We start from the raw sequence: 14,547 nt of genomic DNA on the forward strand, positions 1-14,547 counted from the left end.
AAAAATTAGGGCTGAGAAGTGGCGGATGGGAATCCCAATAGCCAACAAAATGGGACGTAAAATAATGAGTAACACAAAATAAAATAGGGTAACACAAAAATAGAAAGGGGCAGAATTTCTCAACCGGGGGCGGCTAATTGAAGGCTAAGAGACATTGGCCTCTTCGTGAATCATGGAGTCACCTTCGTATATGCTCACCATTCTCTCTCCTCTCTCTATATCTTAGTACGCGTACATGTGACATACGGTGTATAATTTGTTTGGACTGACGTGTATGTATCATTTACAATTGGTTTGACTTGAACGTGTGGAGGAACGTTTGCTGAGTATTATGAGATGAAAGACGATGTGTTTGACTAGAAGGGTCTTTTTTTTTTTACTATGTACAGTTATTTAGTACAAAATGTTTCAAGTTAAAAAATAGTGAACTAACGGTACAAGCTGAGCTTATCAACGCAACATCAAAGCAAACATTCTATACAAAATCGAACAAAAATAAACCAGTAGTAGACCTGAAGGCATTATTTGGCAATCACTAGAGAGCATTGGACTCACTATTTTTTATAATAACCTCAAACAATTACTGAGTGCCGGAGATACAAGTGATACCTAACACGTTTCATTGGATGTATTAGAATATTTTCGATTCATAACGGTAATAAAATTATTACTTGTACTCATAGCATATATTTAACCAAATGGCATGTGAGCAACAATAAAGAATTGACTGGATCTACTAGATGTACATGTTTAATGCCTTGTTTATGCAAAAAAAAAATGAGTGACTATCTAAATTTGCAACTTAGTATTTTCCGCATGTAACTAAAATGATTTAACTAATTCGATTTCTCTAGTTGATCACTTGATCTTCATATTGCGAATTTGTCTGTAATTGAGCTTTGAAAAGGGTTTACTCAACAGCAAAAATATATTCAAAAGAAATGTATGTGGGCGTGCGTATATTGAAATAAAAAAATACACAAAAGGGTATACATATTTTAGGTTTTTTAAGTGGTAATAAATAGTTGGATTCATATAAAACAAAGTGTGTCCTTCCCCCCATTCTTAGACAAGGACAAAAATATTTGTCTAGTTGTGAAAATGAATGGCATCCATTGAAATGACCAGTGTGTGTGTGAGTGTGTGTTAGAAAGTGAGAGTGAATTTTTTGGAGAGGGAGAGAGAGACTTGACAGCCATATGTTTGTGTAAATATGATTGAAAATTCGAAACCAGATGAGGTTCTGTTTCCAAGATAAAATAATAGTACTAAAATACAATCTATGATTGAGTTGTGAGATTATTTTAGTCTTAGGGGGTTAACTATGATTAATTATCTATCTAGGATTAAGTTGTGTGGTTGAATCTCATGAACCAAACACAATATAAATTTAATCCCGGATAGAATCTTGCAAACCGAACACCCCCTTAGTGTTCTCTCTCCTTACAATTTGCGATGGCGGACACATTTTTTTTTATATTTCCCTCTTACAATCTCTATCTGTAAATGCCTATGTGTGAACCATGACATAGATTTATGGTTGAAATAAATGTATAAGAATGCATGAAAGATATTTTGTATTGATTTTAGATAATACTCTCCTATATATGATATATCTCTCTCCAACCAAGAGCCACTATATATATTGGGTGGCAAAGTAATAGTTTGTGGCTTACACACTCGCTTATGCTCATTGGTCATCGTTTTTTGGGATATAACGAAAAAGAGATAGCTTTGCTGGTAATTTATTTTAACTAGTAATTAACATGAAGCATGCATGATGTATGTGAATTGTGTCTCTCGGAATATTTGATCGTATTAACTTTATTTCCATGTATTTTTCGTATCACTCTTATTCTTAGTAAAATGGGAAATAATTTATAAATGAAGGAGAATGGATAATATATTACTATTATATATTGAGGACATAAAAATAGAGACACAATTATTTGCGTTGGAAAATTTTTAAAAATAACCATAATTTAGGACGTAAAAGAAAGTGTTCTTAAATTGAGGAAAAAATAAACTTAATCTTTTGTTTTTCTAGACGCTTCTATTTGCGTATCCTAATTTTAGTTGGAACACCAACAATAAAGACATTTTTTGAAGCGTTGGTAGTGTATTTGAATACACAAATTACCGTCTTTAATTGCGTTAAAATGTCCTTGGTCACTTTTTTTTTTATTGTAGTGCACCCCTTAACTATTTAGAGTGTATTTTCGCACTCCACATAAGTTTTGGACCCAATTCATGTAGTATAATATTCATATAATTAACTTTCTGCCAAAATCGAATATATATATTGATAATAAGACAGTTGTGCGTTAAATACATCCATTGAATTCACACCAAATTGTGCATCTTAATTCCATAAGTCAAGATCGGGGATTATGAATTTCAGTATTTCACTAATCTTATCTATGGGAATTGGACTTTACTTTTCCTTTGTCTTCTTATTGAATTGTGAGAATCTTTGGCTCCTTGGAAATATTTCATTTATTAAATAGTTATATTTATGAAAAGAGAGATATGAAATTAGATGATCCAAGTAATTTATTTTCATAAGAAAGCGCAAGAAAATGATGTCGATAAAGCAAAAATGGGGTGGAACTAATGATGAATAATGTCAATATTCCATGTATCAAAGATTCAAAGGGGATTCTATTCCACCAATGAAGTGTATGGTTTTGGTTTGGGATGGAAAACCTAGGAATCGATTCACATGGAAAAAGCCCTTTTTCCCACCTCATCAAAGTTCAAACCAACAAAGATTATACGACATTGATCTTCTGGGATTGATCAATGAATCTAGCTTTCATGTTTTCCATACAACTAGAATAAATGCAGAATATTCATCAATGGTATTATGATTCTTGCATGTTCAGTAGGTATCAAATTGTCAAGATTCTTAATAAAAAAAGAAAAAGAAAAGGAAGATTCTCATACTTATTTATAAATTAAATAGCTACTAGGGCTGTCCTATTACTTGCTTTTACACTTTTTTTTTTAGATTAAAAATATTTAATGAACTAGTAGCATTATTAAGCTCCCACCAACTGGGGTAGAGAGAGACAAAAAAACCTCCAATAATATGCAGAAAGAATGGTGGAGAAATTTCTTCTATTTTTTTGTGACAAATCTTGATTTAAATAATTGCCATAGAGAAATGAAATTTCCTGAAAGGGGGTTATGCTGTTTGAATTCGAGTTTTTGCATCACAGTATAATGTCATTAAAATAAGAAAAAAAAACTGAAAAGTAGTAGTACTACATGTAGTTTGCAAATTAATCATCGATATAGTAATAATATTATTCGTAAAGGATTCGTATTTCTTTTACGATTTTGACTTGACTACATAGACCAGATCTTGATTTATATCAATAGCTTGACCTTGGAATAGTTTCTCGTTCAATCTCATTCACCAAACAATTACATATGGATTTATCCAAGGATTAATTCCATAAAAAGTTATTGCAGTTACATCCACACTCGTTAACAATACAAATAACAATGTTGCATATATAATTGGACTCATCTCAACCGACAATGACAAATCAATATTAGACATGTTACCAACAAATGAATCAGATCGCAAATTTTATACTACTCCTATTAGTACTAGTATTAATTAGTGCACAAATGCACATACCATCAAAAGAATTACTCAAATTTTTGGTTTGTGAAATACATGTTGACCATTTGTACTTGTCAGCAATCATATAAGCCTTGATTTGACTAAAAGTAGACCAGTGATTTAATCATACAAATCTTAATGTTCGTGTTTTTAGTTATAAGATTTGGAAAATCATACTTATAAATCTTAAAATGAATAAAAGTAGCTCGATTGCATATATGCAATAACCTCTTTAATCTTTATTCCAAATATAATAAAGAGGCTAAATTGAAGTCTATCAAGCCCATTTTAGAGGCCCAAATCGTTCCCCAAGCCCATTTTCACAGGCTCAAATAACGATTAAGAGACATGATTCAGTCCAAGAGACATAATTTGTCACTTTTGAGCTTTGAAACAAAAAGGGATATAAACCAAGGCTTAAATTTTGAAATATGAAAGAAAATAGTGAAATATCAAGAAAGAAAATCATGTAGAAGTAGATTATATAATCAATGAGCTGTTACATGCTTTTCTTTCTATCTTTGTTTTTCATAGTTTGGGATTGAAAAGGAACTACGATCAGCACAGCGCTGTACAATACTAACAGAAACCAACAAATAACAAGTTACTACTACACTACATACTCTTGATTTTTCAATCAAAAGCGAAAACAAATCTAGTTTTTATGACGTACCTACATTCCTTGCAACAGAATAACCAACCACATTACCGGCCTTGCCCTCTGAGCCTCCCGGTCAAACGCTGTGCCAATAATCTCGCCCGTTGCCCCGGACGATGGCGCCTGTCGGGAGCCGCAGCTCGAGCTCCGCTATCCCAGCGCTCGCCGTATGATGGGGCACTGAACGTCAACTCATCCAAACCATCATCAGCACCATCATCGTCATTGTCCAAATTATCATCATCTTCATAATCCCTATAGCCGTGACGGTCCCTTTCTATCACGTAATCACCAATGACAATCGCCCCGGGCATGGTGGATCTGATCGTGCTAATCACGTCGCTTATGTTCCTCTCATTCTCGAGCTTTTTCCATTTCTCAGCGTGCAAAGGGTCCACCTCCCGGGGGCGGGCCAGAGGGTGTGCTAACTTGACATGTTTCCTGAGCTCTTTGTAGCGGCCCACGAACGAGCAGCCCTCCTGCACACAGGCCCTCTTTTTTGCGTTGAGATGCCTACGTGCAGGCTCCACCACTGTCCAGCCCTTCACCTGACCCCGACAAAGAGGACACAATATCCCAGATAGTTCAGAGGCAGCTGCTGCTGGTGATGGTTGCCACGATTTGGAGGTGTGGTTGGGGGCAACCTTGGTGTACTGCTCGAGACAATTGGAGTAGTGCTGGCTAGTAGCGCACATGTAAGGACGGCAGCCCTTATCGTACGAGGAACAGAGCACGAGAACAGCGTTGTGAGGAAACTCCAAGCAGACCGAGCATTCTGCATCTTCCCATTCCTTCTTTTCGGATGCTTTCTTCCCATTGTGGGTGTCTCCACAGACCTTCGTGCACCTAGATGATAGCTTACGCAGGCTTACTAGATGGTGCTGGGAGTCCGATCTCCTCTCCAGCTTCTTCGATTTGGCCATTGGCAATCTAATCTCTGATGAACTTAAGCCCTCAACAGAAAAAAAACTAAGTACAAACAAGAGGGGCTCAAACGAGGCAATCAGTAATTAGTTGTATGATGCTGGTAAAACTATATAGTAACACAAACTAACAGCTTTTACACAGTTTACTTTTTGAGTGATAGGATAAATTGATTGTAGTAACTAGTAACACATAAGGATTGAGTGTTTAAAAGATAAGATGATTATAAGTTCATATCTAAAATAAACTACTCCTATCAAATTAAATGTGAGATAGGTTAGATTATTTGTATCTATCATCATTCAAACCAAAGCAAACACCATCTATGCCTTGCCAAGCAATAAAAAAACACAGTTGTTCATGAAGTATTTTTCACATATCCAATACAACACCAAAACTAACACCTATAGTCTTCTGCTGATAAAATGATAATCACTCCATCTGTAACTGCCTCACTGTATATCATTTCTCAACCTAACATCGTGAACAAAATAAATTGAAAAATGCACACCAAAACTGTAACTGCGATTTTGTTTTGCTAAGCAATAAGCAAACAACCATAGATTCATAAGCATAAATAAGAGTAAGAGCACAAGGAGCGGGTCTGGTGTTCTCCAAATTCGAAACATTCAATCCGCGATCATACACGTACAGATTCATTAAACCATATCGAAATGGAATTTCTACAAAATTGAGAGCGGGAGTTACCTTGGATATGAAGAAATAAGAGGAATCGAGATAGACGCGCGCGGTTATAGGAAGAAGATTGAGGAGAAGAGGTTTTTATATGGTAGAAAATTAGTTGGATTCTGAGGGTTGCGAGAGAAGAGCGGAAATTTCTGTATCTGAAACTTTCTCTCTCTTCGCATAAACGATAACCACCTCTTCAACTCGATACGCCATCGTCCTCATCATGCCATGGGTGTTATCGAATATTACGTGATTCTCGCGGGTTCATTTTGTAAATACCGGGGCTTTACTGGGTGATTTTTGTAAATTTAGTTTGATGCATTGTCAATATTTTTGGTGTTTATGGAGACTATTGATGTGACTTATTCTATTAATTAAATACCACGTGCGACTTATATTATTACTAAAGAAATAAGTGCATATATTATACTTACAATTTCATATATCTTGAGTAGTCGAATTCCCAATTTATTGAAAAAAACACTTAAAATCTCGTCTAGAACATAACAAAAAAGGTGTTTCTTTGAGTGTTCAAAGAGAGTGTAGTTAAGGATGTTTTCAAAGGCATTCACACGCTAGGATCATATTTTGGTGCAAACAATAGCAGTCTTGTGTAAGAAATGAGAAAAGAGCAGGATCATTTCTCACATCTGTCGCTTCAATGAAAATTACAGGCTGCTGATAATAAAATTCATCAGATACCAATAAAATTTATTACACCATTTTCTACAAGTAATATGAGGAACACCATGTACACCTATAGGGTTAGCTAGCCTATGGGGTTTGAGCCATACAATCTCAGCTCTATTAAATTGGAAATCTCAATAGCGCTGTCCTTATTAAAGAGAACAGAGAAAAATATAGTGTTACTCACCCGCTATGCACACCAGACCTGCTTGGGAAGAAACACCCAAACGGAGCACAAGGAGTCGACAATGCAGAGAAGTACTTTCTTGGATTCTTGTGAGGAAAATGTTTGGTAAATCTCATTAACTGAATTGCAGAAACTCCAATGCACACATTCGAACTGTAAAGACGCAATGTATGGTTTTAATCCACAAACCAACTGCTTCAACAGGAAGATACAACACGACCAGCTGCAATGGGCGAAAATTCTGAGTACGATAATCCTGCCATCCAATATAATGCAAAACAGGTTTTTTGTGCCGGTGGAAGCTACTTTTCCCTGGCCTTTGGCGTTTTCGTTGGGGATGTGGAGCAAAGATATGTTCTTTGCAAGATGTTCTGTAGAAGAAAAAGAGCATTAGTCATATGTGGCAACAGATTATAGAGAAATGCACAAACCATCATCTCTATATTTTATTTCTTTCGAAAGCATGAAGTTTGGTATTTCCAGTAATAATAGGACTAGAGATATGGCCTTTTTTTATGCTCATTGTTTACCTGAACTCTCAAACAAAGCTCAAATTAGCCTGTTAAAAGGATGAGAAGATGCCAATCCCAATGACACTTGAAGTGGTCGCCTCACAAAGGGGTGATTCAAGAGCTCGGCAGCTGTTGACCGCACACTTTGGTCAGCTTTTAGACATTTAAGTAAGAAATCTCGTGCATCTCTTGAAAGAGAACTAGGAATAGGTGGTCTCTCGCCCTTTCCTATCCTAAACATCGCTGCCATCTGTGATATCAAAGAACTGTTAATATCAGAGAAAACTGTGTCCAGTTAACAGGGTTCAGAAAGAGATAGCCACGCAACAAACTTCATTTGTTTGATAGTTGCTTTATGATCAAGCAAATATCTACATTCATCAATTGACTAGTCTGCTTAAGGATAGTATTTTAACAACTCAATTCTAGCTTAAAAAATATCCATTTTCTGTATTTATGAGACTTAACAAAAATTATATTGTTAAAACAAGACTTCTCAAGTTATTTGCGCTTCAATAAAGGAGCTGATGTAACTTACGCATTCCATATCCCCGTATGGAAAACGCCGGGTAAGCATCTCCAATACAGTGCACCCAAGACTCCATATATCTGCTGCAAGCCCATAGCCCTGGCTCCTAACAACCTGCAGCCATGTAGTTTAATAACTATAAATTGCAGCACGTGAAAAGTTTTATTACTATGTTGCTTTTCATTGATAAGGGAGAATATATTACAAGGAAAAAGTATGGATACGTTAAATTAAGCAGTAAGGCAAGGATGACAAATAATAATTCAATGATCAGTTCATGGGTTAAACCTCAGGAGCCATCCAGAATACAGTGCCCTTGCAAGATTTGACATCATTCAACTTAGTTGCCTGCACAATGATTCAATCACAAAAATGTCAGGAACAATGGTGAGAAATATTTTATCAGACTATGCTAAAAAATATCTCAATTAAAAAGAGAGAGAAAAAAAAAGAGCATGACGGAACCTTTGCAAGACCAAAATCTGCAAGTTTCACCGATCCATTAGTGTTCACCAGTATATTTGCACACTTGATGTCTCTGTACCAAGACACATAATGAGAGTACTGGAATAAGGACTATAAGAATCATCTTTATTGAGCTCAAGGAATAATTGCATTACAGTATTACACTTTACATGCTTTCTTAAGCACCTTAAGTGTTTATTACTAATACAGGATCAATGTTGTATTGAACTCAAAATCGTTAAGAGTAGGGACCAAACCTCCATGGGGGAGTAATTATTGATTAGTTTAGCGCAGAAAATTTAATACAGGGATAATAATATTACAAGGAGAGAGTTAAAGAAATTAGTTCCAAGCCTCTCAAAGCATTCAGCTCAATAGGAAAAAAAAGTATTGGAAAAACAGAAAGGTAAATTGAGGAAAGATGAGTGGTTACCTGTGCACTACACCTTGGTCATGCAGATATTTTAAACCATGAAGAATCTGTCTTGTATAAGAAGAGACTACCGAGTCTCGGAGGGTATATTTCTGGTAAAGGCTCAAAAGAGAGCCTTTGGTAACAAGCTCAAGAAATATATAGAGATGTGAGTCGTCCTACAAAATGAAGAAAAACAAAGAAGTATGAGATGCAATAACTTCTTCGCAATGTCAGAAAGAGGATATCAATATATATCCACAACAGTTTCCAAAAGAAATTTACATGAAGAAACAAGAAACTCACAAGAAAAAATGGATATAACTTGTGATGATTTCAATCTTCTTAAAATATTATTGGTGAATATAAATGAAACTTTTGGTATTTTGATCTATGAGTTATAGAAGGATAATAGGTCACTTGGCAGCTAAACATGTGTCTGTGACTGTGCATGTGTACTTAAGATATGAGTATGCAAAAAAGCACAAGGGCATATGGATTCCATTGCAGTGCAAACCATACATCATGATTTAAATACTCAAAGTAATCATGCTAACAGAAACTAGACAAAAGGCCAAGAGTACCCTCTCTGTGCCATAATACTGGACAATATTTTCATGCTCAAGCTTCCTCAGAAGTGCAATTTCCTGGACAAACACAAAGATTGCAAAAAGATATATAAGAAAAGATTCTACATATATCGAGACCATTTAATTATTACACTCAAGAACTACTTTGTTCAGGACCAATATCATTACAACGCAACTAGACCTGTTCAAGTTGAGCAACTCGCTGCTTTCCTTCTCCCCCTTGATCGAGCAAAGATACTTCCTTAATAGCAAAAAAGACTCCATCACTGCAGCAAAGCATGTCAAGCAAAAGCATAAGCCACCTATAGTGTGACCTCATGAATATTGCTACTAAAAGTCTACTGTTCAAAAAAGCCACTAACTCACTCTAAATAATGTCAGCCCAAAAGTATAAGATATATATGCAATACATAGAACATATGGATTCATGCCCAGGACCCCAGATGTGTATCTAAATTTTGCAGTGAAAACTACTCCATAAAAGTAGAATGGAACGGCACTTGGCACTTACTCGGCATTTCCCTCATACACAGATCCAAATGATCCACGGCCTAAGAGGTCGCCCTTCTGCCAATTTGAAATAACACGTCTACATCTCTCATTTGGTGAGACACTTGATACAGGGTCTGTTGTAGTGCTTGAGCAATCATCATCATTCGAGCTTGTGGTGAATGAACACGATGCTGAGAGAACAAAGTTCTCTTCCCTTGCCATTCTCCTTCTTTGATCCTCATGGTCCTCATCCCCAATCCTATCCTGACCACCTTGCTCATCCAAGGCTTGCAGTTGTCCACTGTCTGGGCCAAAATTTCTGAAGATATCCCAAGTGGAGCACTCTTGATCAACCACAGGTAATGACATAAATGGTGGAGGAGCCAGAAGGCCTAGAGATGGCGGCCTCACACCCTTAATGCCACTTCCACGGAGTTCATTCGATCTACCACCCAAATCATCATTTGAAATGCCATCACTTACCCTCACATCATCCACCATTGTAATACCAATAACATTATCCCTATTCCTATATTCACGAATTCCCTCTGAATTATTACTAATTACTTCACCACTAGGACCTGAACATCTAATTAAGTTTTCACTACCACCAATTGCAAGAGCTCCATCGCCAACCTCCTCGATTGCCTGAGTGAACCCGACAGGAGCAGAAGACGATCTCACTTTCATCACCTCATAGTCCTCAGGCGATATAGAGAAATCATCAATACCCGAAAAACCTAGGTTTTTGCACATAATCTCGATCTCACCGTCGATACCTTGAACCCTGAAACTCTGATTCCCACCGTACAAATCGAGCGACCGCGTGTGCAGAGACTCCTCCGACGCGGTGTAGTACGACGACGACGATGAGGCGGATGAGAGCGAGTAATCGTATTTGATATTCTTCCTCGCGTTACGGCGCTCGAGCCTCGGCTTCGAACTGGCGGCGCGCCGGCTCGAGCTAGAGCTTTCCCCGGAGACGGAGTCCGAGTCACTTCTCCGGCGTTCGGAGCTATTAGCGAAGATTTTGGGCAGGCGATGCATTGTGATCGCATGGAGCAAAATCCATCAATCGGGAAAATGAGCTCCTGTCAGTGCTGAAATTGCTTAATTAACTCTCGAATATTTCAGATATTTTTGGTTGATTCAGATTGGACAGAAATAATTTACGGAAATTTCACTCTTTTCAGCGGGCGAAATGGGTTGAAGACGACAGAGAAGCGATGATAGCTGAAAGATGTCTGGGAAAGGGAGAAACGCGGTGCCAGCTTGGAATGGGAATTAACTTATTTAAATTTAAATTCAAATTCTCCCAAACATAAAAATCTATCATTGGCTCACCTTACCCATTTAAGTCACCTTATTTAAGTCTTTTTTAGCGAACTTTCCATTAAAAGTACTACGAAAGCATTACCCATTTAATTAACATCATTAATTACCTATTGTGGAACTGGTAAGTTCCAGAACATTCTACTTTATCCACTTAATAAAGATTATTGAATTAGTTTTACACTAATACTCATTTACGTCTAACCTTACATTAAATCATCTCTATACCATTTAATTTAGTATAAATATCACGTTAAATAGCATTAATTTGTTTTAATTATATACTCTAAAAATTCAAATTTTAAAAAAATACTATTATTTATCTACTAATATTTTTTTATTTATAAAATTTTAAAAAGTGATTTGAATTTGTTTCAGGATAAATCTAGAGATGTACTCCATATTTTACTCTAAAACTCAAATAAGATTGGTTTTGAGCTAATTGTTTAGTACTTACTATGTTTTGGATCTTATTGACATTACTGACATATTTTTTCTATTTTTATTATTTTAGTTAAATAAATGTGTGAATAAACAAAATATATTATGGTTATATAATTGAATCTAAACAAAAAGTTATGAATTTCAATATGTCTGTTCACCTAAATACAGAGTTATTTAAATAAAATATCTATCCAGTGGATTCATCTCTAAATAATTCTGAGAAATTACATCCAGCATACTAGGTGAATTTTCCAAAGATATAATAGATTCAAATTAAAATATAAACATATGGAAAAGAGAAATATGAATAAGTTTGCATTATATGGTATATGCTGTAGGTACGAAGCTTCCAATATTTATGATTTTTATTGTATAAAAAAGTTGTGAAAAGTTTGATGTCTTACAAAATGTATGGGTAGGTATAGGCGTATTATAGTTTTCTAGATTTACATTTTATTGACCTAAAATAAATTTTTAAATAATCAAAATATCCTGATGCCTATTGTACATACTAAAAATTTCATGGTCCTTTCATACCATGGTGGCATAATGATTTGGTGTGCCTCACCAATACTCCCTTCGTTTCTTCATAGTTGAGTCATTTTACCATTTCGGGAAGTTTCTTCATAGTTGAGTCATATCCTTATATGGTAACTTTTTCCTCTTTCTTACTTTTACTCTCTCTTACTTTATTCTTTCTACTTTATTCACTTTATACTTCATTCTCTCTACCTTTTCCTCTCTTTTATTTTTTTTTATCTATCTATTTAGAGTGAACTACAAAAATAGTCCCTGGACTATGCATTTATCGCCAGACAACCCTGGACTTTAAAAATATCCTCAGACAACCCTGGACTAAGCCTTTATCTCAAAATTGGTCATTTTTCACTGTTTCGTACAGAAACTACCCTTTTAGGGCTTTGGGCATTTTCGTAAGTTCAAAAAAATCACTTTTTCAGATGTCAACACATTTAATGAGATGTGCAGGTTGTCTCATTATATTAATGCAGATATCTTTCTCTCTCTCTCTCTCATTTTTTCTCTCACCTTCTCTCCTCCATCTCTCTTCTATTCCCTTCTTCTTCCTCCCCTTTCTTTCTTCTGCAAAAGTCGAGAAAACATCTCGACTCAAGAAAGAAATCAAAATGTCTTCGCTGTCGTTTACAAAATCGATTGATGGAGGAGGCGGGACTGGTTGTAGGTGGCTCCGATTTGAGTACGAAAATTGTTTGTGCCGGCAAAGAGCGATTCTCAAAATCGTTGTTGATCCAATAAAGGAATCTAATGGAATGTTGTATTTCGTTCACGAGAAAAAGGGCAAGATTGAAGGCTGCAAGTATTTTCGGTGGTGTCATCCCAAGTGTGTGGATTTTGAAGGCTGCAATTACTTGGTTGAGCATGGTGGCCGTGAAGACGAAGTTGGAAAACAAGATGAAGTTGATTCTGAATTATCTCCAAATCGTGTTGAAGGTGGAAGTAAAGTTAAAGATTATATTTTGGTGTTATTTGTTGGGGTTTTCGTTGATTGTTTCGTTTGTAGCCATTATGGTGAGTTTGATGAAGTAGGCTTTCACCCGTAGATTGCAGTTTGTGGGAAAAAATTTTGGTGAAGTAGTGCGTGAAACTTGGGAAGAATTGTAGTGTTCCAAATTAATATAATTTGATTTTGATGTATGTTTTCTAAGTACTGAGTATTAATTTTTGAAGTTTCACATTTGTTTCAGATAATTGTGATTGCAGTTTGTTGAAAAAAAATTGGTGACGTAGTTCGTGAAAGTTGGAGAAGAATTGTAGTGTTCAAATCAATGTAATTTGATTTTGATTTCTAAATTGAGTAATGAAACTAACCATGGCATGAATGAATGGGTTTTTCTTCGATGGGTATGAAATGGATACGATCGAAAAAAAAACAGTTCACTAGTATGAGAATGGGCTAGAGATGTTACTGAAATGCATCTTGTTGAAATAATATCGGATGTAGTACTCGACGTAATCAACACAAATAATATCATATGAAGTACTAGGACAATAAGCAATAAATAATATCATATTTGATACCTGATAGTTATATCCAATGTAGTCCCAAATTTTAATATCATATTGGGTTTGAAGAAATATCAATTGCAGTCCCTAGTAGAGTACTGTATATTGTAGACTGTTGAAAATTTGAACTTTTTCAATCTGTCAGCCTCACCCGGATTTGCATGTACTATCAAATATACACATATATAATTTCAGGAACGGAGTAACGGGGTGCTGCCACGTAGAGAGAGAGAGAGAGAGACAAATGTTAGTGACTTCCGAGAAACCCTTCCATCTTCCCACCAATTTGAACCTTTCATCTTCCTTCCCTCACACCAACTCTTCATTTTCCCTCTCAGCTCACTCTCTCACCTCGCTCTCTCACTTCGCTCTCTCACCTGCTACCCTTCATCCTCCGACTGTTACTCCTTTGTGTCGTGACTGTTGAGCAAGTAAATCACCGGTGCCCACACTCAGAAAGTCGTATCGTCGAAGGGGACGACACCGTGATCGTGATGCCGCCGAAAAAAGGGGATGAAAGAAGAAGAACGACGATGGTGCTGGGTCGAGTGAAAATACGAGGAACAACGATGGTGCTGGCCCTAGCTGGCCACCTCCATACTGCATTTGACATACCTGAGGTACTTGCATTGATATTGAGATTTTACATTTGGATTGAATTGAATACCAGATGATATGCTATGCTTGCATAATTACAACTTTGGAGATGTGTGTTGTAGGTTGAGACCGTGCTTGATGTGGGAAGATTAGAAGATGAAGTTGGACATGTAGTTGGAGATGAGGTTCAATCTGTAGTTGATGAAGTCCAAACTGCAGCAATTGATGTAGCACAATCTAAAGACGATGAGGTTCTGTCATTGATATTAGTTTTCATGCATATTGATTTTGCTATTATGTTTTGTTGGTTTTGAGGAGAAGAGAGGAGATTTGATGTACGTTAACAAATTA

At 36.2% G+C, this 14,547-nt stretch overlaps 2 protein-coding genes across 3 annotated transcripts; both read right to left on the reverse strand.

Moving 5' to 3' along the window:
- Nucleotides 1-4,079: 4,079 nt before the first annotated feature.
- LOC125219900 (uncharacterized) lies at nucleotides 4,080-6,135 on the reverse strand. Of its 2 annotated transcripts, none has more exons than XM_048121992.2 (2): nucleotides 5,925-6,135; nucleotides 4,080-5,237 (listed from the first exon to the last, which is right to left on the reverse strand). In XM_048121992.2, the coding sequence occupies exon 2, from the start codon at nucleotides 5,213-5,215 to the stop codon at nucleotides 4,340-4,342; it is 876 nt and encodes a 291-aa protein (XP_047977949.1). In that variant the 5' UTR covers nucleotides 5,216-5,237; nucleotides 5,925-6,135; the 3' UTR covers nucleotides 4,080-4,339. The 2 variants fall into 2 exon arrangements, with proteins under 2 accessions (XP_047977949.1, XP_047977948.1); XM_048121991.2 differs by having other exon boundaries at nucleotides 4,080-5,261.
- A 450-nt stretch (nucleotides 6,136-6,585) lies between these two features.
- Nucleotides 6,586-11,060, reverse strand: LOC125219899 (mitogen-activated protein kinase kinase kinase 1-like). Its single transcript, XM_048121990.2, has 9 exons — nucleotides 9,800-11,060; nucleotides 9,470-9,554; nucleotides 9,283-9,345; nucleotides 8,720-8,877; nucleotides 8,287-8,359; nucleotides 8,110-8,169; nucleotides 7,831-7,935; nucleotides 7,311-7,542; nucleotides 6,586-7,151 (listed from the first exon to the last, which is right to left on the reverse strand). The coding sequence occupies exons 1-8, from the start codon at nucleotides 10,825-10,827 to the stop codon at nucleotides 7,330-7,332; spliced, it is 1,785 nt and encodes a 594-aa protein (XP_047977947.2). The 5' UTR covers nucleotides 10,828-11,060; the 3' UTR covers nucleotides 6,586-7,151; nucleotides 7,311-7,329.
- Between the last annotated feature and the right edge of the window lie 3,487 nt (nucleotides 11,061-14,547).

This window comes from Salvia hispanica, chromosome 1, assembly GCF_029641045.1.
Source record: "Salvia hispanica isolate PSC_SH4W2 chromosome 1, Shi_PSC_v1, whole genome shotgun sequence".
Lineage (NCBI taxonomy): Eukaryota > Viridiplantae > Streptophyta > Magnoliopsida > Lamiales > Lamiaceae > Salvia > Salvia hispanica.